General features: G+C 47.1%; 2 protein-coding genes across 3 annotated transcripts; one reads left to right on the plus strand and one right to left on the minus strand.

Moving 5' to 3' along the window:
* Positions 1 to 4,385: 4,385 nt before the first annotated feature.
* Positions 4,386 to 11,856, minus strand: SNIP1 (Smad nuclear interacting protein 1). Its single transcript, XM_024554803.3, has 4 exons — positions 11,549 to 11,856; positions 10,175 to 10,274; positions 8,790 to 9,391; positions 4,386 to 7,230 (listed from the first exon to the last, which is right to left on the minus strand). Exons 1-4 carry the CDS (start codon positions 11,770 to 11,772, stop codon positions 6,966 to 6,968), a joined length of 1,191 nt encoding a protein of 396 aa, XP_024410571.2. The 5' UTR covers positions 11,773 to 11,856; the 3' UTR covers positions 4,386 to 6,965.
* A 1,274-nt stretch (positions 11,857 to 13,130) lies between these two features.
* DNALI1 (dynein axonemal light intermediate chain 1) lies at positions 13,131 to 20,562 on the plus strand. Of its 2 annotated transcripts, XM_024554804.4 has the most exons (6): positions 13,131 to 13,257; positions 13,784 to 13,929; positions 15,640 to 15,809; positions 16,749 to 16,927; positions 17,256 to 17,420; positions 19,366 to 20,562. In XM_024554804.4, exons 1-6 carry the CDS (start codon positions 13,177 to 13,179, stop codon positions 19,399 to 19,401), a joined length of 777 nt encoding a protein of 258 aa, XP_024410572.1. In that variant the 5' UTR covers positions 13,131 to 13,176; the 3' UTR covers positions 19,402 to 20,562. The 2 variants fall into 2 exon arrangements, with proteins under 2 accessions (XP_024410572.1, XP_045046782.2); XM_045190847.3 differs by lacking the exons at positions 16,749 to 16,927; positions 17,256 to 17,420.
* The last annotated feature ends 106 nt before the right edge of the window (positions 20,563 to 20,668 follow it).

Here is a 20,668-nt window from a genome sequence, read left to right on the forward strand (position 1 = left end):
CATTTTCTCTCTCCTTCTGGAACTTCAAATATAATAATCCTTTATTCTTTTTACCCACTGTCTTTTTAAAAATTTAATCTTCATTGCATTCTTTTCCCATTACCATTTAATCCCCTTATACCTCCCTCCCCCCAGTCAACTATCTTTTTTTCATCTTTTTGTTGCTCTCTGCTGCATTCTGGATAACTTCTTTTGTGTGTTGCTTTTGTAACCTGGGATCTTGCTGAACTCCCTTATTAGTTCCAGGAGGGATTTTTCCAACCTGTATGCTTTTTATTTCCTTGTCTTGCCTTACCATGCTGGTTAGGACTTCCGGTTCTATGTTGAGTAAGAGTGGTCAGAATGGACAACCTTGACTTGTTCCCTACCTTAGGAGGAAAGAATTGGTTTTCGCTGTCAAGTGTGATGTTAGCTGTAGGGTTTCTGCAGATGCTTTTTATCAAGTTGAGGATGTTCCCTTCTATTTCTAGTGTCCTGACAGTTTTTATCATGAATGGGTATTGAATTTTGTCCAATACTTTTCCTGCATTAATTGACATAGTTGTGTCAATTAATTCTCTAGTCTCTTGGTATAGTGCTTCACATAGAATCATTTCCAAGTGTCGAACCAGCCTTGCATATCTGGAATAAACCCCACTTGGTCATGGTATAATTCTTCTTATATATCGCTAGATTCCATTTGCTAATATTTTATTGAGAATTTTTGTGGCTAAATTCATGGGATGTTGTTCTATAAGCTTTTTTTTTCTTTGTACTTTCCTTTCTGGCTTTGGTACCAAAATAATAATGACCTTATAAAACAAATTGGGGGTGTTCCTTGCTCTTCTAATTTCAAGAGGTGTATAGAATGGTGTTAATTCTTGAAATATTCGATAGAATTCTTCAGTGAAACCATCATCATCTGTGCCTCGATATTTCAAGGATATAAAAAAGAGCAGAAGCTTTTTTTTTTTTAACTTTTTTTTCCTAACCCTCACCTGAGGGCATGTCTTTTGGTGTTAGAGAGAGATGAAGGGAGAGAGAGAGAAACATCTATCGATTTGTTCCCGTACTCGCCCTGACCAGGGGTCAAATCCGCAACCCAGGCAAGTGCCCCAACCGGGTACCAAACCTGCAACCTCCTGGTGCACAGGACGATGCTCCAATCAACCAAACCACCTGGCCAGGGCTCTTTTTAGCAGCTTTTTAATTAATTTTCTTTAATTAATTTCTTTAATATTTATAGGAATATTCAGATGATTTATTTCATAGAGTGAATTTGGGTAACTTATAATTTTTGAAGAATTGGTCCATTTCATCTAAGTTGTTAAATTTATATGCATGCCCTGACTGGAGTGGCTCAGTGGACTGAGCAGCGGACTGCAAACTGAAGGCTCACTGGTTCGATTCCCCATCAGGGCACAAGCCTGGGTTGCGGGCAGCATCCGGGCTGGGGGCGTGTGAGAGGTGGCCAGTTGATTCATCTCTCACTCACATCTCTCTCATCCCTCCCTGTCTCTCTAGAAATAAATACAATCTTTATATATATATTTTTTTTGGGGGGGGGGACCCGACCTGCAACCCAGTCATGTGCCCTAGACTGGGAATCAAACCAGCAACCCTATGGTTCCGCAAGCTGGTGCTCAATCCACTAAGCCACACCAGCCAGGGCTAAATAAATAAAATCTTTAAAAAAGTAAATTTATGTGCATGGATAGTTTCCTTTGGCCTGTATTCCAGTTCATTAATTCTCACTGAAGCTTCTCTTAAAGCTGCCCATTGATGGGTTTTTGTGTAGTTACTGTATGTTTCATTTCTAACAAGTCTAGTTGGTCTTTTAAATAACTCCCGTTTCACTTGTTGCTGTTTCTTGTTCCTTGTGGGTATTTTCAAACTTGTCATTTATTTCTTAGAAAACAATGATCATCAGCATTTTATGTTTTTTCTTTTTCTTTTTTAGAGGTATATTTTATTTTTTTAAGGTTTTTTGTTATTTTTTTACAGTTGTCCCAATTTTCCCCCCTTGCCCTCCTTCACTCATCCTGCCCCGAGTCCCATAGTCAGTTCCCACTGATCATGAACATTTTATAGTTATCTTGTAACTCAAGTATTTGAAGCTCTTTGAGAATCAGTTTCTGTTATGTCATTTCTGTTGGTTTTCATCTACAGGGCCTTTAACTGTGTGCTTTAAAGAAACTGTATATTTGGGGGGAAATTTGGAAATAACTGGAGGGGAGTTAAAAAGTCCTTCCAAAAGGTAATTTCACCTATTTCTTTTTTTTTTAAAGATCTTTATTTATTTATTTTTATAGAGAGGGGAAGGGAGGGAGAAAGGGAGAGAAACATCAATGTGTGGTTGCCTCTTGTGCGCCCCCTACTGTGAACCCGGCCTGCAATCCACACACGTGCCCTGACTGGGAATTGAACCGGTTATCTTCCAGTTCACAGGCCAGTGCTCAATCCTATGAGCCACACAGCCAGGGCTCACCTATATCTATCAGACACCTGAAGGCACTAATAGTACAAGGTCATCTTAAATGGAGTTCAAGGCTGGAGGTTTCCTGAATTCCCAGGCTACAAATACCTGAGAGGATTCGATTTCTGATCCACTCCTTTATTCTTAAAATGATAGCCCTTTGACATGCCAGCTTTTGTGTGTGTGTGTGTGTGAGAAATATCTATTATACTGCGCATTGTACGTAGGCTCTGGGTTTTGTTCTATCTTACGCAACCTAGGGTAAGGTCTGATTAGCTAGAATCAAATATGGTTTGCCTTTAGACCGAATGTTTCCAGGCATCTGCACTCCATTTCTCTCTGGATTCGTATTTATCTTCGCTTTTGGACTGATAACTTTTTTACTATTTTGTCAGTTTTTGGAAGCTTTAAGATTTTTTTTTTTTTGCTTATATTTTATCCAGAAATTTTGACTGTTTTCAGGTTTCAGAAAAATAATTTAGTCCACCATTTTCAGAATCCAGGTCTCACTCACCCTCTTCTCCCTATTGACCTTTGTTTCCAAAGCCTCATTAATTTATCACCTCAGCTATTTATTTCTTTCTCTTTTTTAAAAAGATATTTTAGTTATTTACTTTTAGACCAAAGGGAAGGGAGGAAGAAAGGCAAGGAGAGAAACATTGATCAGCTGCCTTTCCCGCATGCCCCATCTGGGGACTGCACCCGCAACCCCAGCATGTACCCTGACCACCGCGACCTTTCTCTTTGAGGGGCAATGCCCAGCCAACACAGCCCCACCGGTCAGGGCTCACCTCGGGTATTTCTGACTGCTAGTCTTTCATATTTCTCTGCTAGAAATACGTCTTCCTTTCTTTCCTCATCCCCACCGGCCTCTTCTAACTGCTTGTTCCTCCCTGACTACTGAGGCTCTGTTGAATATGATTCCTCTGAGCTTCCACAGGCCCCCAGTGCTTCTGTCCAGCGCCGTCTGCAGCTCCTGATGATGTCGCTCTGCCAGAGCCAGACCTTGTTCATCCCAGGGCTGCAAGAGGCAGTGGTTAAGAATGTGGCATCTGCAACCAGAGTGACTGGGTTTGAACCCCAATCCTGCCTACCGGTGTGTGAGCTTACCTCTCTGTTCCTCAGTGTACCCATCCACAAAGTAGAATGATGAAAGGGGCCTGGCTTATGAGGAAGAAATGAATTAAGGTGTCATTAGTATACGAGTAAAATACTTAGAACCATGCTCCACACAGAGAAAGTGCTCCTCAGTGTTGGCCAATTTTATTATTGAGGTCTGGGTTCATAGCACTTCTTAGGCACCCAATTACTGAAAATGTCTATTTTTATGAGTCACTATGATGATTTCCAAGCAGCTCTGGCTTTGACTTGGTGGGGTGAGGCGAGGATTTGCCTGAGCCACTCTCTACCCCTAGGAACCCCACCCACTGCGATTTCCTTGAACCCCTTATGAATAGGACAGCCTGTTTCTCTCACATCGCCCCACTAAGCTCTGCCAGGGAGGTGGGAAGCCACAGTCCAGAGGAATGGCCCCTGAACCTGCAGCTTCTGGCTCCCCCACTCACCAGCTTTGTAGGACCCTCTCCACAGCTCCCACTGCAGCCCTGCTGTGGCCTGGACCGCTCCTCACAACTGGTTGGAAATCCACTTGGTCTCTAAGGAAAGCCTTAAGTGCCACCTCTTGTCACAGCGCAGCCTCCATCTTATTGCTCCCTGCTTCTGACAGCTGTAAACCAAGCGCTAGCATAGTAAGCTAATGCAACCGTTGCTTTAGTGAGTTAATTCACTTTAGAGTGTATGTGAACAAATCAACAGTCTTAAAATGGTTTCCCATTTGATAAATACACTGGAAGCTTCACCCAAGAGACCCAATGAAGCTTTCAATTCCAAAGCTTTAATGTAGATCAAGTAGCCTTTCGGCTGATATAGACTCATATACCCAGGAACAGTGCGGGGGGCGGGGGGGGGAGGGGCGTGTTGTATGTCACTCTTAGGCTTCAATTAACATTGTATCACTTCATTTTTCACATCCACAATTTCCCCAAAGGGAAAAATTTAAAAAACTATAACCATTTGGGCAGTCTACCAAACATACTCAATAAAACAATTAAAGAATTTTTTTTCAGTTAACTGCATTGATTACTCTGCTTTCACTTATCACCAGGATACGATAAAAGTATTTGAAGCCACTTCGCCAGCTGCACTTAATGAGCTGTCCTTAGTCAGCGTCAGAATGAGGGAACCAGACGACTAGGAAAAGGCTTGATGGGGAAAATCTAAAGATTCGGTCCCATACCTCTGCAGACGTGTAGACCACCACAGAGCATCTGGGGGAGGGTCCTGGAAGCAAAGGGCTATTCTGGAGGTAACTTGATTTTGACAGTGATTTATAGACAAGCCAACCAGGGTGGAGAAAATGTCAGGAATAAAGTTGCAAAAAGCTTAGATGAACATTACTTTCTAAGCAATGAACTCAGGAGAAAGCTTTAGGATGTCAACTTCAAATGAGAACTCTGCTGGTGATACCTGGCTTTGGAGATGGGTAGTGTCTTTTCTTTAACCCTGTTTCTTAAAAAGAAAAAGAAAGAAAAAAGGCGGGTGGGGAGCACCTTCCTAGATTTTTGGCATAAAGAACCTCTTAATCCAGGAAGTGAAAGTTTACTACACCATTGGAACCTCTTATTGAAAAATGTAGGCGAAATGGCCATCCATCACAGTGCCCACCAGGATGGTGTTTGAAGCCAAGTCCAAGGCCTACGGGAAGCAGTAGGAATAGCACAGACCGAACAAGGAGGCCCTGGAGTGAGATGCCAGACTAGTGCCTAATCCCATGACCAACGGAAAAATCCATCACAACGGAACCCGTGCACATATGCAATCTGTGATCTATGGGACGTATCAAAATTCAACGAATAGCTGTTACAACAGCCCATGTCCAACACGGTGGGGGGTTAGTAATCGCTCATGGTTATAGCTTCCCTTCATTTAACCTTACATCTAACTAATCTTATTAAGTGTTCACTCTTCAAAGAGGGTCTTTTCATTTCTTTTGAATAAAGATTATTCAGCTGCTCCCCCGAGTACACAAGGGTGTATGTGAGACCTTAACAGAAAAACAATATAAACAATCTAAAACAATCTAATAGTATCGGAAGTGTCAACCCAAGAGTTAGCAGCAGCAATGACTGACTTGCATCCTCTCTCCCTTCTCTCCGTCCCACCTGAGGGTGAATCAGCCGGGCCCACTACGTACAACCTGCCCCGACTCTTGACTATCCTGGGAAGGAAAATCCCTTCGCTGCCAATTGAGAAAACGCTGCTGCTTCAACAGGACCAACACTCACCTGCCAAGATATGGGGCTATATTTACAAATTTTATTATTTTGCATCCCAAAAATACATATAAATGAAAACCTGCTCTTCAAATGCAGGGAGGCCTTTGCCTATAATGTAGTATTACATTTACATCACAAAACATTCTCATATGAAAATCAGTGTGCGGCTCTTTCACACACAATTATATATACACAACACAATATATATGGAAGTTGTTACACATTTTCTGCTTACACAGACCCCTTTAGTGGAAAATTAGGAAACTGGGCGATTTCCATGCTTTCCAGCTTTGGGAAGGTAAAGACAACCTCTCTAAATGTTTTTTAAAAAGATGAAACATAAACTACACAACCTTCTTTAGACATATACACATGTTGTTAGAATAAAGCGAGGACCCTGCCACATAAATGACAGTGTTCCTCAAAAAAAGAAAAAAAAAGAGATGATATTTGAGTAAAAATATAAAGTGGAAGAAAAGATAAGATGATCACAATTGTTATGTACATGCTGCATGGAGAAATCAGAATTCCCTCACAGGAAACCGCGCCACACGCGTCCCGGCCTCCTGGGACGCGCATCAGCACCCCCGGGCAGTAGTCATGATCTTCCTGTACAGTCACGTGCTTAATCAGACTCCACAAAGCGTCCGTTTCAGCCCCACAGCCGACAATGAGGTCACGTGGTAAACTCCCCCCCCACCCCCAAAAAAGAAGTGCAAAATCAACTTCTGTGACTCAAGAGCTCACCAGTTCAAAGCTTTGGTATATACTGGAGGCTGTTTTGGTGATAACCAAAGCTTAGAGAGATTCTGTTAAGGGATTTGCCCCAGAAACAAAAACGAAACAAACCCAGTTCACAAAGCCTATAAATAAAGTAACTGTACAAAGAGAACAAGCCACAGTTTCCCTTTAGCCGAGGGTTTAGTTTCCTAGGCAGCGGTTCTGAAAGCACCAACCAAAAGCCACAATGCTTCTACGAAACACAAGGTGTTGGTGAGACTGTTCTGAAAACATGTGCCCACGGCGAGTGGCTGATGTGTCACAGAAAGGAGTCCAACCAAACATAAAGACTTAAGGCAATAAGAGGCGTTACAGAGGGCACCGTGGTGCTCCGGAGTCAATCACAAAGCCTTCGCAGAAAGGAAAGGTCTCTCAAGATTCCGTCTCTTAGTTCGCTAGCTGTCGGATACTTCCTCCTCCTCCTCGTCATCCTCATCTTCTTTCCTGTCTACTTCGGAAGTATCAGAGGACTCGTGAAGCAGAACGTATTCTCTGCTGCTGAACCCAAACTTAAGTACATCCTTTTCCTTCAGTTCATAGTATCTCTGTGGCTCAATGCGCTTGTTGTTCAAGAATGTTCCATTGCCTGAGCCAAGGTCAATGATGTAGGGCTTCACCCTGCGGCCAACTGTCCCATCAGCACGGGTATATTCCACCAGCCTAGAAGAGATGAGAGAGAGAAACCTAAGGGGGTGTGGAGAAGTGGAAGAAGGTACAGGGGGGATAAGTGGTGATGGGAGGAGACTTGACCTGTGGTGGTATGCACACAATACAACATACATGTGATGTGTTACAGAACTGTACACCTGAAACCTATATAGTCTTATTAACCAATGTCACCCCAATAAATTCAATGTAAAAGAAAAAAAAAGAAACCTGTAGGCCAAATCCTGCCTCAGATCATCCAGCTTTTTGCTAATACAGCCTAGATGAGGTAAATAATGTGGCTTTAATACAGTTCAAGTTCAAACTCTGAGAAATCAAGGGGAACGTATGGCCTTGAATCTAGAAATCAGGAGCAAGTTCAATAATACTTATTAGAAAGGTGAGACCTGGTCACTGCAGGACAGGAAATTCACAGTAGATCAGAAGCTTAAAATGTAAAATCGAAGGCCTCTTGCCATAGTTAAGAAAATACGGGGTTTTTTGGTGTTGTTTATAATCAATCTAATGCTTCTTTCGCCTATATTTCAACTTATTTTATCTCCTGTCCCAATGTGAATAAAGAAGACTTTTCTAATTTATTGATTTTCAGAGAGAGAGAGGAAGGGGGAGAGAGACATCCATCTGTTGTCCCACCGACTTATGCATTCATTGGTTGTTTCTTGCATGTGCCCTGACCAGAGATCGAACCCACAACCTTGGCAAATCAAGAAGATGCTAAGCAACTGAGCTACCCAGCCAGGGCAGGGAAATGAAGCAGATTTGAACCTCAGAGTTAAGGGAGCTAGATTTGAGCCAGAGTTCTGCTATGGTGATCATTTATTAGGCAAGTCATGTGGCTTTACTGAACTTTAGTCTTCTCACCTGTCAGATGGGAATTTAATACCTGTGCTACCCACTTCACAGGATTGTGGTGAGGACCAAACAATAACAGGTGTACCACACACACTGTCAAGATACAGACAAAGCCAACACATAAGCCAGGCATTCTCAACTGTATGTCCATTTAACCCTCATAATAACCCTGTGAGGTAGGTAGAAGCCAAAGCCCAGAGAGCGGCTTTGTCCAGGGTCAAACACCTGGTAAGTAGCAGTGGCAGGATTCCCAACACCAAGTTCAATGCTCTTATACAAATACAAGTGATTATTCAAAGGGCAGTTAGATCAATACTCAAGACTAATCTCAGATATTACAGGTATGGATTTTTCCGCATATACATGCACACAAAACTTAGTAATCCTGACCTGGCTAGTATGGCTCAACTGGTTGGAGCTTTGTCCATCACAGAAAGGTTGTGGGTTCAATTCCCAGTCAGGGCACATACCTAAGCTGAGGGTTCGAGCCCCAGTCCAGCTGCCTACAGGAGGCAATCAATCAATCAATGCTTCTTTCTCGAATCGATGTTTCTGCACCTCCCTTCCTCTCTAAAAGCAATGAAAAAATGTCCTCCGGTGAGGATTTAAAAACAAAAACAAAAACCCCAAAATTTAGTAACGCTAACTAACTGAGACTAGGTTCTGCTCACACTTGAGTTCCTTTCTGCAAATCTACTTACCGATACTGAAAGACCGCATGCTGCTTTGAACAAGAGGGATGATCAATTGGAATGTCTGCAATTCGACGGTGTCGCCCCAAGAGGTAAGCGCTTTGTCGGTGAATGTACATGACTGGAAGAACTTCATCATTTTTAAAGGGGTAGAGACGCCACCGTTTTTTAGGGATACGTGCTTCAGGGGGCTCGCTATATTTAATGACTACACCCCGGTAGGTGTTGGTGTCCTCAAGAAGAGCCCCAGAAAGTTCAAAGCTTGGCTTTTCCTTAACAGGCACCTCTTTGTCTTTGTTTTTGCCACCAGCTGGAGGAAGCAACTCCTGAGGCTCATTACCGCTGGCACTAACTTCATTCTTTTGACGGTGCTCCCGCCGCCTGGCATTATAGAACTCCCGCTCTGCTTCCTGAGCCTGCAGGTTCTGGAGGTCTCGATCCCGTCCCTGAGCCTGCCCACTCCCAGGTCTCTCGTCAGAGGTTCTCCTCTGGTGGGAGTGGCCCCTGTGCCTGTCTCGGTCACTGTTCCTAGATCGCCTGTGCTCCTGTCCTGACGCCTCCCGGTGCTGCCGATCCTCCCGTTCTCTCCGGGGGGGATGATCCTCACGCTCCTGAAATTTGAACAGATTCAGTACATTCAAGGCAGTCCACAATCTATGAACTAGCTGCATTCAAAGTCATCTGTGATGGTCCTGTTTCTGCACAAGGTCACGCTGACTGCGTATCCCGTGCTACTGCCGCACTATAGCCCTAACAGTGCAAGCCCGTGTTCAGAGCCCTAGAAACAAGAGTACCTGCAGGCACACTGACAGGGGACCACATACAGAAAGGAGAACTAACAAAGCAAGTTAACTAGTCATGTACAAAATAAATATGTAAAAAAAAAAAGCTAGCTTTCTCTTGTGCCAAAATGAAAATGTGATAGTAATTTTAAAATATCTCATTTCAAGAGTAACACAAATTATTCAATACTTAGAAATACATTTAAGAAATTTGTATGTTCTGACATGACAATATTGTAGAAATGCAGAACAGACTAGCAGTTGCAAGGGTTGAGGGTAAAAGTGGGCGGGAGGGGTGTGACTATAGAAGGACAACAGGAGAGGTCCCTGTGGCGATGGAGGCATTTTATGTCCCGACTATACAGATGTCGCCATTTGGAGAGACAGGGTAAAGCGCATACACCTGTATTATTTTTACACCTGCAAGTGAACCGACAATTATCTCAAAATAAAAAGCTTCATTTAGCAAAACAAGGAGAAAAGCCCACCCAGTTTTGAGAACAGCCCATTGTAGGTACAGGGGGATACATGTGTAACAACACTTCAGCTGTGATGGTAACGGGCTCTAGGTCTGGACCCAACATCAAACCATCTTAATCTTAATCCTCTTACCTGCTTCACTTTGACTGTTGAATGGTGAGGACTTCGGCTTCTGTTACTCCGAGGAGACTTGCTTCTTCTCCCCGAGGACTTTTTCTTTTTGGCCGGGGACCTGTGAAGAAAATGGTATAAACAGGATTTTTACTTCCATTTCCCTTCCCCCATATAATTAATTACCTTCGAATATCAGGCCTATCTATCACACAAACACCACATCTGTGAAGGTCTCTGCTTTTCACACTATAGGAGTCAGGAGCTTCATCTTCCTAGCCGAAGGTCTCCCCTAAGTTCCAGACCTACAGACATAACTGCCTACCAAACCTTCTCCTACCTAAGATAACAGCATCTCTTTTCTCAACCCATCAAAACCTTTCTTCTCTCAGTCTTTGCCATCTCAGTAAGCGGCACTACCATCCCCCCTGTTCTTCAAGCTAAGAAAAACCCTGTAAGTCATCCTCTATTCTTTTTGTCCTCACCCCCAAAACAGCGCTCCACACCCCTCCCCCACAATCCCGTTAAATCCATCAGCAACTCCGATTGCTCTGGCTCCTCCCTCCCCCACCTCCATTCCAGCCACCATCCTTGATCACCACGCTGGATTTTTTTCTATTTCTAAAACAACCACAATCAATTCCACTACAGGTTCTTTGCCCGAGTCGTTTCCCCTGTTTGGATCCTTACAAGGCTGGATTCGACTTATCCTTCAGGCCTCAGCACCAAGGGCACCTTTTCACAGAGGTCTCTCACTTCCCTCCAATCTCTGTAACATTACTGTTTAAACCTACCCCTAACGCTTGTAACTAACGAAAACTACTTCCTTTGTTTGCCAGTTATTTTCTCAGGGCTAGAGGACATCAATGCGAGAGGGTAGTGACCGTCTATCTAGCTCACCCTGTTGGCCCCAGGGCCTGGGGCAGTCTTTAGCACATAACAGGTACTCAGTAAAGCTACGCTGAGTGAATAAATGAACGAGTCTAGAAAGAGACAATTTTTTTCCTAGAAGTTCTATCAGGTAGATGTCCTAGGCCCTCCATGTGGAAACCTTTTGGGGCAGATAATTGGAAGGGCAACGCCCGCACTCATTTCGCAGGCAGATGGGGAAAACCGTTCATTTCCATTTAAATGATCAGTGCTTCCCGCTGAGCTTTTAATCACTGAAGTGCTAGGCACACAGAGATGAAGGGGTGAGATCCTGTCCATTAACGCCCATGTACAACGCCAGTGACGGGCAAACAACACCACAAGCACCACCGGGTCACTTCCCACCGCCCTAGGATGCAGTCCAAGCCGCTGAGTTCGGCATTCAAGGTGTGTTTCCAACGCTAGCCCTGTCCTCCTTTCTCAATGAGCCGGGCTGAAGGTCCACCCCGGCTGCTTCCCACTTACCGGCTATGTCCTCGGGCTCGGGTCCCGCGGTGACCGGGGCGGCCTGGCTCGCCGGCTGGCGGGGACGCGCTACCGCGGGAGCAGTCCGGGCGGCGGTGAGCCGGGGGCGAGGCCTCCGGGCTGAGGCGCTCTTGCTTGACCACCACCGCCGCCGTGGCCACCACGTCCTCGTCCCGGTGCCTTCGCCGGCTTCCCCGCTCCCGCTCGCTCTTCATCTCCTTCATGCTGATACAGCCGCGGAGCAAGGCAAAAACACAGCCGTTGCGCTCCTCTCGTAGAAAGGAAATGACGTGTTAGACCCCTGGACTTCCGTTTCTGGGATGCTCGCTCTCCCAGAAACCCTCGCGGTGCAGAGGCTAGACACGTGACTACGACTCCGTTGTGGGCGGGGTCATAGTGGCAAGGCTCGGGTGGCGGGAGTTTTAAGTTTCAAAAGTGAACTGGAAAGCAGCTATGCTCAAGGCTATTGCCACGTCATTAGTAATTCCTAAACACCTACTGTATTTTGCTCTGTATAATGCGCATTTTTTGCCCAAATTTTTGAGGGAAAAATATGGATGTGCATTATACATGGGTAGTACCTGAAATACCTGGTATCTGTTCTTGTGCTTTGTAATTATTTGTGACATGAAATTTCTTGTACTATAACATGTTCAAAAAGAAATGGTAAAATTCCTTTATAACACAGAAAACAAGTATCTAGATATAGATAAATAATTGAATTTAAAAACTAAAGTGAAAGATTCTTTCCTCTGAAAGTTGGGGCCAAAAATGTGGGTGCGCATTATACAGGGGATCGCCTTATACATGGCAAAATACGGTAAATGCCCAGCAGCTGCTTAATTGTTTAGGCAATTGATGGATGTTATATAGCCATTTGCAGTGCTACCTACAAACTCTATACGACAAAAATAACAAAACCTGACATTAAAGGAAGAAGCAGGATACAAAATTGCGCTCAAACTGTGCTTACATTTACGTTTAGAAATAGAAAGGAATGAAAGAAGGAAATGCAATCATAAATGGTATATCATGGGCAAACCTTAGTATTTTCCCTTTATTTAAAAAAAATTATTGATTTTTTTGAGAGACAGAAACATCGATTTGTTATTCTACTTATTTATACATTCATTGGTTGATTCTTTTTTGTGCCCTGACCCGATGGAACCCGCCACCGTGGCCTATGGGAACCACGCTCTAACCAACTGAGCTATTCGGCCAGGGTTCCCCTGTATTCTTGAACTTTCTGTTACTTTGTCATTTATCCACTTAATTAAAAACAAATGCTTTTTAAAACCTGGGGAACTCCAGATGCCTTCCTCTATGACTTCCACTTTGCAGATAACAAAATCGAGGGTCAGAGAAGGTGATCTGCCACCTCATTAAAATAGCGAGCTAGGCGCGTCTCAGTGACTCAAACCCATCCTCCCCTCTTCCAAGAGTACAGGAGCGACCTGGTAAGCATGAAGCCTGACAAGCTAAGCGCTGAAGAACTTCTCCCCAAAGCTGCGCAAAAATAAAATCAAGTGCTGCTGGCCCCGCCCAGGACGCGTGCCCAAGGGGTTTCCATGGTGACGGTAAACAGGGCCCTACCTGGAGGGGCTGCTGCTGAGCTACTCGCCGTCGCCATGATTCCCCCCTCGGACTCTCTGCTCAAATATGACACCCCGGTACTGGTGAGCCGGAACACAGAGAAACGGAGCCCAAAAGTAAGGACGGGTCACAGGGGGTAAAGGAACCCAGAAGCTCCAATAGGGAAAGACAAATGCCCGCGCTGAGGATGCAGAGTCCCGAGGGCTGGAGGCTGAAGCAACTGGGAATAGAGGGAACTGGGATGTGGAAAGGAGGATGGGAGGGGAGTACAAGAAGCCCAAATGTTGAGCGACTCCAGAGGGCAGATTTAGGACGGGGCAGGAAATCACTGGGAGATGAATGCGGCTCACTTTTTTTCACGGTAGCTGCGTCCAAGAATAGATCTGGTACTGAAAGCAGACAGAGGCCTGAGCACCTGGGCCAGAAACATCAGTTCAGGATGCCACAAGCACTGGATTGGGGTGGGACCAGAGACTCTTCATGGCCTCCTTTAGCTCTGAGACATAACTTCTGCGGAGACGACAGATGGGGAAAGTGAGCTGGGAATAAGGGAGGGGTGTGTGGAAGACCTGGAGCAAGGGCTAGGATGTATGGAGCTTAGTGTCTGTTCACCTCCTACCCTGATTTACCCCTTCTTCACAGGCTCGGCCATTGAAAGTCAGTTCTCAGCAACCTGGACCCTCAGGTCCAGTCCCACAGCCACCAAAGAGCAAGCTTCCCTCAACTTCTGGTGTCCCAGACCCTACAAAGCAGGCAGAAGAAATCTTGAATGCCATCCTACCCCCGAGGTAAAAAAAAAAAAAAAAAAAAAAAAAAAGACAAAGCAGGCGTAGTGACTCGAAGGCCCAGACTTTTGCATCCCGGAACTTGGGAATGTGGAGAGAGGCATACTGCCTCTGTTACTGGCTGGGATTTCCTTCCTCCCAGCATCTCAGTGCTCCTAGAACTTACAGATGGCTGGATCCTGGGAAGGTGGATCTGCCTTGTCCTCTACCCACCCTGGTTCCAGAGTGCTCTCACCAAGGCTTATGGTTTTAAATACCACCTATATGCTGATGGCTCCCACGTGTATGTTTCCAGCTCTATCCTCTCCCCTAAACTCCCATACATTCTACTGCTTGCTCATTACTTTCATGAAGATGCTAATAGACATCTCAAACTCAACATGTCCAGACTAACTCACAGTTTCTTCCTCCCCCCAACCTGCTTATCCCCAGTCTTCTCTTTCTACTAGGGGTGCGGGCCACCTTTCATCCCTGTTGGTATTCACATCGCGTGTTCTAGCCTTTACCAATTTCGGTTGGCCCCACCTGCAAATTATATCCCAAGTCTGACCACTTTCACCACCGCTGCTTCCACCATCTTGTTTCTAGTAACTGTTTGTCACCTGTACCCCTTCAGTGGCCTCCCATCTGACACCTGGCTTCCACTCTTTGCCCTGACAATCTGTACTCCTCCACACAGCCCCAAAACCATAAGTCAGATCATGCCAGGCTTCTGCCAGAAATTCTAATGGCTTTCCCTCTTACCCAGACTAAAACCCCAAGTCCATCCAGCAATCTGGAAGACCTGGCACGATCTAGCCCCAATATACCCGTGAGCCTATCTCCTGTTATTCTCTTTCTTGTTCCCTCTGCTTGCTGTTTCTGAAACACTTCACTCTTTTCACCTCAGGGCTTTGACTGCTGCTGTTCTTACTGCCAAGGATGCTCTTCCCCTGATACCTGCCTGGTTCCCTTCCTTTCTTCACGCGGGTCTTGCTCAAAAGCCATTTCCTCAAGGGGGCCTTGAGAATCCTTGGAAAAGAGCACCTTCCCTCTTCACAATCCCCTTGCCCTGCTCCTTTCTTCTGTAGCCACCCTTACCACTGCCTGCCATGCCTTTTTGACCGGAGATGGATGTCAAAGAAAGGGGGGAGTGATTTTTCTGTTGATTACCTCCCACCAATGCATGAAAGTCCTCTCCCCCAGGGTGGTTCTGCCCTTAGGCTCCTTCCTCGTGATTCCAGGACCTAGCCATGCCTCTGACACAGGGTTTGCTCTGAGGGGCTACACACCTTCAAGAGCTTCCCCACCCCCGAACGCACACATTCACCTCTTTCTGACTGGCACAAGGTTTCTGGTGCCCTGTGTCTCCCACCCCACAAGTCAGCAGGCAGTTCCCACTGGGCCTTCTGTTCAGATCAAGCAACAACCATAAATTTGTCCTCAACACATTAGGAGGGTAAGATCGGAACATGGGTGATGATTTCCCAGAGGACCACGGGAAAGTGGAGATTGGCCTGCCTCAAGGTAGGGGCCCTGTGGAGGCAGCTGAGTGGATGTGGCTTTGGAGCTGCAAAGGAAGAGGGAGGATAGAGGATTCTGGTGGGTTGGTGACTGAGCTGCCCCTCACTCCTGCTCAGGCAGAGAGCTCAAAGGGCCATCTCTGCTCACATTCTGAGCCCCCACCCTCTCTGGTAATGGGTTTTGCTCAGCCTGGCTGTGTCTGTGCTGCAGGGAGTGGGTGGAAGACACGCAGCTATGGATCCAGCAGGTGTCCAGCACCCCCAGCACCAGGATGGATGTGGTGCACCTCCAGGAGCAGCTGGACCTGAAGCTGCAGCAGCGGCAGGCCAGGGAGACTGGCATCTGCCCTGTCCGCAGGGAGCTCTACTCTCAGTGTTTTGGTGAGTGGCCTGCGGGGTGGGAGGACGGTATACTATGCCACCTCTTTCCCTTCCCCTTCAGCACAGCCCCAAGCCCTGAGGATGCTTGAGCGGAAGCCCACCCCATCTGGAATCTTCTGTCTCCCCAAACCTGTCTCACCTGGAATCTGCTAAATGCACCCTCTTCTGCCTCCCAGCCCTGCCTGTCCCATCCGTTGCAGGTCAGCCTGACAACCTGGTTCCTCATCCCTTAGTAGATGCTTGCAGTAAACAAGAACTTCCATTTTAAATCTTTGTGTTTTCAAAGATTCCAGTAGCAGGCATGTGTGGATTTTTTAATCAGAAAAATGTATGGTCTATATTTATACCTACCCATCAACATTCGGCCCTTGGTCCAGAAAACATTCAGGGTAATGTGTTGTTAACTGACAGACATGGGGGTTCCAGCTCTCCCACTCACGTGCCGCTGTGTGGTGGCTGTCCTCCAGCCCAGTGTCACCGGCCAGGGGGACACCCTGGGGCAATTGCAGCCTGAGTGTGATTATGGTTTGCCGTCCAGGTCAGCATTTATGGAGGAGACGAGTGGGCAAGCTCTAGACTGTGCTGTTTTCAGCCCCAAAGCAGTCCAGCCAAGGAGGCACATAGGATTTTCCCGCTGCTTTAAAGCAGCCACCATTTTCAAATTCAAAAGTCAGATTTCTTCGAATAGTATCCAGTTCTTGGCTGAGGATGGAAGAAAGGGGCCTCATGCGGCAGACAAACCTGGGGCTCCTGTCTCCCTCTGCCCCAGGCTGGCCGACTGCCTCTACTCCCAAGTGCCCCTCCCTGAGATCTGTCTCCCAGTGAGGGGACAGGACACACCCTAGCACCCTTCCCAGTAGGAAGGGTGGTTTGCAGTAGGCGTGGTGCATTTTCCCTCCCCCGGCCTTTTCTGACCTCCCTGTGTGTGTGCACCGGAAGATGAGCTGATTCGCGAGGTGACCATCAACTGTGCGGAGAGGGGGTTGCTGCTGCTGCGAGTCCGGGACGAGATCCGCATGACCATTGCCGCCTACCAGACCCTGTATGAGAGCAGCGTGGCCTTTGGCATGAGGAAGGCGCTTCAGGCTGAACAGGGGAAGTCAGACATGGAGAGGAAAGTGAGTGGGGTTTACATGAGCATTTGGCCCTCTGTGACTCCTCTGTTTCAGGGCCACGTGGTTGTCATTCTGGCACTGAATTCTGGCCTCCAGGGTGCTCTCCATCACCTGAGCAATGACCCTTGGGTTGGAGTGTCAGTGCCATCTGGTTGTGGCAGGGTTGTCTCCTCTTGGACGTGCATGCCACGCACTGACCTCCCACTGGGTGGCAGTACAGACCCTGGCAATGTTGGGTCGGACAGCTGTGTTCCAGGTCCCCTCACCCAGGCATTCAAGTTACCCCATCCAGTTGGTAACATCCTGGGATGACTGGGGTTTCTGCCCTTAGATTGCAGAATTAGAAGCAGAAAAGAGAGACTTGGAGAGGCAAGTGAACGAGCAGAAGGCAAAATGTGAGGCCACAGAGAAGAGGGAGAGTGAGAGGAGGCAGGTGGAGGAGAAGAAGCACAACGAGGAGATTCAATTCCTAAAGCGCACGAATCAGCAGCTGAAGGTAATCTTCACACAAGCCCAGGTGGAGGCGCCAGCCCACCTGCCCCCCTAGGCATGCAGGCCAAGCATTGGGTTCCTTTTCCTCCAGATGACTTTAAATAACAGTCCCCCAGTGAAAATGAGTTTGACACCCCTGCAAGTTTAAATACTTGCTCACATGCACTGCCCAGGAGTAAAGGAAGCTGACTTTTGGGGTGGGTGGGAGAGGAAGGTTCATTACCCAGATTCTCCATCCATCTGGTTCTGGAGGGGGCTCTATTCTTAACTCCGAAGCTCCATGATACCTCAGCCTGGCTCTCCAGTGGAGGTTTTTTCCACTTGGAAAAAAAGTTGCTTATCCTTGGGAGAGGTGGCTATGACAAGACATGGGACTTCCCTTCCCATGGTGGCAAGTAATCTGGAGCCTTCCTAGAGTGGCGGGAGCGCTACAGCATGGGAGTGCTTGTCCACTCGCGGTCAGCCCCTCCGAGGCACTGCATTTGGGGCAGGCAACGAAGGCCCTTTGAGCGAGAAGAACCACTTAAAATCAGGAACCTTCCCTGGGTGTGCTCAGAGGAACTGGGCTGTACATGTTTTTCCTGAAAGCCCTCTTGTGGGTGTATACTTTGATCCAGCTGAGCTGAAGGAAAGGCAAGGAAGGGGCAGGGGAAGAAAAGGGGTGGGCAGGGGCCAGGCCTCTAACCCTCCAGGCTGTCTCATCCAGAGGTTCTCAAAGGTTGGAGTCTCTGACCAGCATCATCTCATCACCTGGCAATTGTTCGCAATGCAGATGTGGGCCCCACCCCAGATCTACTCGGGGTTGGGGTCTAACACTCTGGTCTAACAGGGTCTCCAGGTGATTCTGATGTTCGCTCAAGCTTGCGAATCACTGTTCTAGATATATGTGTGGCCCACTGATGTTTTGTGGCTGTCTCCCATGGTCCTGGCCAGAAAGGGCCCCTGGATTTTTCTCCCTCTCCTCCCTACTCTCATAGAAAGCTTACATTCTTGCGATTGCCAGGCTTGTTGGCACTACCAACTGAGAAAGACAGGCACTCAAGATAAAGAAGGGCTTATGTTAACAGCTAGTGCGGGATGAGAGATTTTCTTGTTGCTGAGCTTAACGAAAACAAAGTAAAGCTAGAAACATTCACTGCCAGATGTGCATCTGTTTACTTAGCAGCCTCTGAAGCTGCCTCCCTTATCTGCCGTATTCCTTTATCATAAGCCCAGTTCCTCCTGTAGGATAGCACTGGCAGCAAGAGCAAAGCGGAATGCCTTGGCATCTTTCTAACATTTACAGGCAACCCTGTAATCCCCAGAGTGAAGGACTCTTTAGAAGTGAGTTATTTTTACTGGCTCAGAACTGCACTGCGAATAAAGCAGTGTTTGCAGCCCCCGGGATGGACCTCCGTGAGGGTCTGTCCACACACCATGATGGTGAGTTGTTACTGGCTGCCAGAGGAGCAGAGCAAACAACTCCCGAGTGTCTTCGGCTTTACATACAAGACGGACAGCTCCTTCCTCACTGGTAGCAATTTTCTCTAATTGGGTGTCAAGTTGTCTCAGTGGCTGAAAATTTGCTGTTTCCCAAACCTCTTGTCCCAGCACAGAGCTCCCAGGATCCCGAAGTTTAGCTTCACAGACATATTTAGGTCTGAAATCTGAGCCACAAAAAACCACTATTTCAACAACTTTTATTCAATTTCCTTTTCAGTGCTTTGTGTTGTGCACCGAGCTGTTATTGTATGGAAACCAGGACAGCTCTGGTTTCTCCTAATGTAGCAAGACTCTGTGCCAAGCGCGAAACCAGCTAATCTAGAAAATATGGAGTTGGGAATGAAGGGAAAAAATAGCTTGGAGTGGCAGCAATGGGATAATCCTTCCCAGAGACTTTTATCACTTCTCAGCTATTTGTGTTAGGCTGCAAGTTTCAAATATTAATGGAGTTTGTTTTTGTTTTTCAGGCCCAACTGGAAGGCATTATTGCACCAAAGAAGTGATAATTTCCATATGGGTCTCACAAGCGCTACTACCCCATCCTAAGACCTTTGTAATAAAAAGCTGGTTTCCTGAAGGAACATGCCATACCCTCCCCCGAACGCCATCTATGTCCTTGTCGGAAGTCATGTCATTGCCCCAGTGCCAGGAAACACCTCGGTCTGGCAGCCAGGCTCCTGGCTGGGCAGTGGAAGGTGGTACAGCCTGGACGGTCTCTGTACACGGCCAGCCTTGGGATCTGCTGGCTCAAATAGTAAACCTCAGCATCCACTCCTTTCTGCTGCATCCCTCTCAGGCGAAGCCAATGCTTTCTCACCAGCCCATACTCACACTTCTGGCCGAATGAAGTTGCTCCTGTCCCCACATTTCCGGCTCACAATTCATCTTGTGCACTAATTTGGGCTCCTCTGGCCTCAGTCTTTCCCTTATTTTCACCAGCACTGTTCCAACACAGCGGTAGTAGCTCACTCTGGAGTATGGGGTTTGTATTGCATCATCTGACCCCCGCCTGCCAAGTTGACTGGACCCCTTCCTCCCGTTTCAGACAGCCCAGGCGAGGGGGCAATGGCAGCAAAGCCATGGCTTTCAAGAAAGTTTGTTTCCTGGAAAGAGCTACTAGTCAGTGTCCAGTGGCAGCTGCTTGTACCTCAGCTCCTCCCCCAACACCGATTTGTTCATTTCAGTCTGTAGAACATTGAACCCTTGCCCTACATCCCTCTAACTAGCTATGTTTAATAACGGGAGAGGTGCCCAAACCTAACATGCAGTTCTGATTATTAATGACCAGGCAGCAGGCTGCAGGCAACTGCATTTTACTATTCCCCTTGTTAGACTCAGTTTGGAGGCTCAGGTCTCTTCTGGCTTAGCAGACCTAGACGACTACGTGAGCGGCATAAATCTTAATTCAGGGCAGACCAGGGTGGGCTAGGGCAGTAAGCCGTATGACTCCCATCATTCAAATTTCCTAAGCAACACACCTAAGAAGGAACTAACAGTCCCTCTCAAGTGGAAATGCTGCTCCGGTGCTCGGTATCGCCCCGAGAGGAGTGAAGAGGGGCTCTCTGTGGCGGAGCCTTGCCCTGCCACCTGCCCCGGTCGGGGCTCAGAGGCTCCCTGAACGGCGGCCCCGCAGCTGCGCTCCACCAAGTCAGCCACACCCCACTCACGCAACTCGCAAACTTGAAGTCCGGGCTTCTACCCTCATCCGGGGTCCTGAGCAGTCTGAGACTCCCTGGGACCTGTCTGCGTTGTCGTTTTCACGCGCAAGCA

This window comes from Desmodus rotundus, chromosome 3 (assembly GCF_022682495.2).
Source record: "Desmodus rotundus isolate HL8 chromosome 3, HLdesRot8A.1, whole genome shotgun sequence".
Classification (NCBI taxonomy): domain Eukaryota; kingdom Metazoa; phylum Chordata; class Mammalia; order Chiroptera; family Phyllostomidae; genus Desmodus; species Desmodus rotundus.

Coding starts and splice junctions, on each gene's coding strand:
- SNIP1 (XM_024554803.3), bottom strand. CDS start 11,772: ATGAAGGAGATGAAGAGCGAGCGGGAGCGGGGAAGCCGGCGAAGGCAC. Junction 9,392..10,174: donor CAACAGTCAAAGTGAAGCAG/GTAAGAGGATTA, acceptor TTCAAATTTCAG/GAGCGTGAGGATCATCCCCC. Junction 7,231..8,789: donor CATGCGGTCTTTCAGTATCG/GTAAGTAGATTT, acceptor CATCTCTTCTAG/GCTGGTGGAATATACCCGTG.
- DNALI1 (XM_024554804.4), top strand. CDS start 13,177: ATGATTCCCCCCTCGGACTCTCTGCTCAAATATGACACCCCGGTACTG. Junction 13,258..13,783: donor CAGAGAAACGGAGCCCAAAA/GTAAGGACGGGT, acceptor CCTTCTTCACAG/GCTCGGCCATTGAAAGTCAG. Junction 15,810..16,748: donor GCTCTACTCTCAGTGTTTTG/GTGAGTGGCCTG, acceptor GTGCACCGGAAG/ATGAGCTGATTCGCGAGGTG.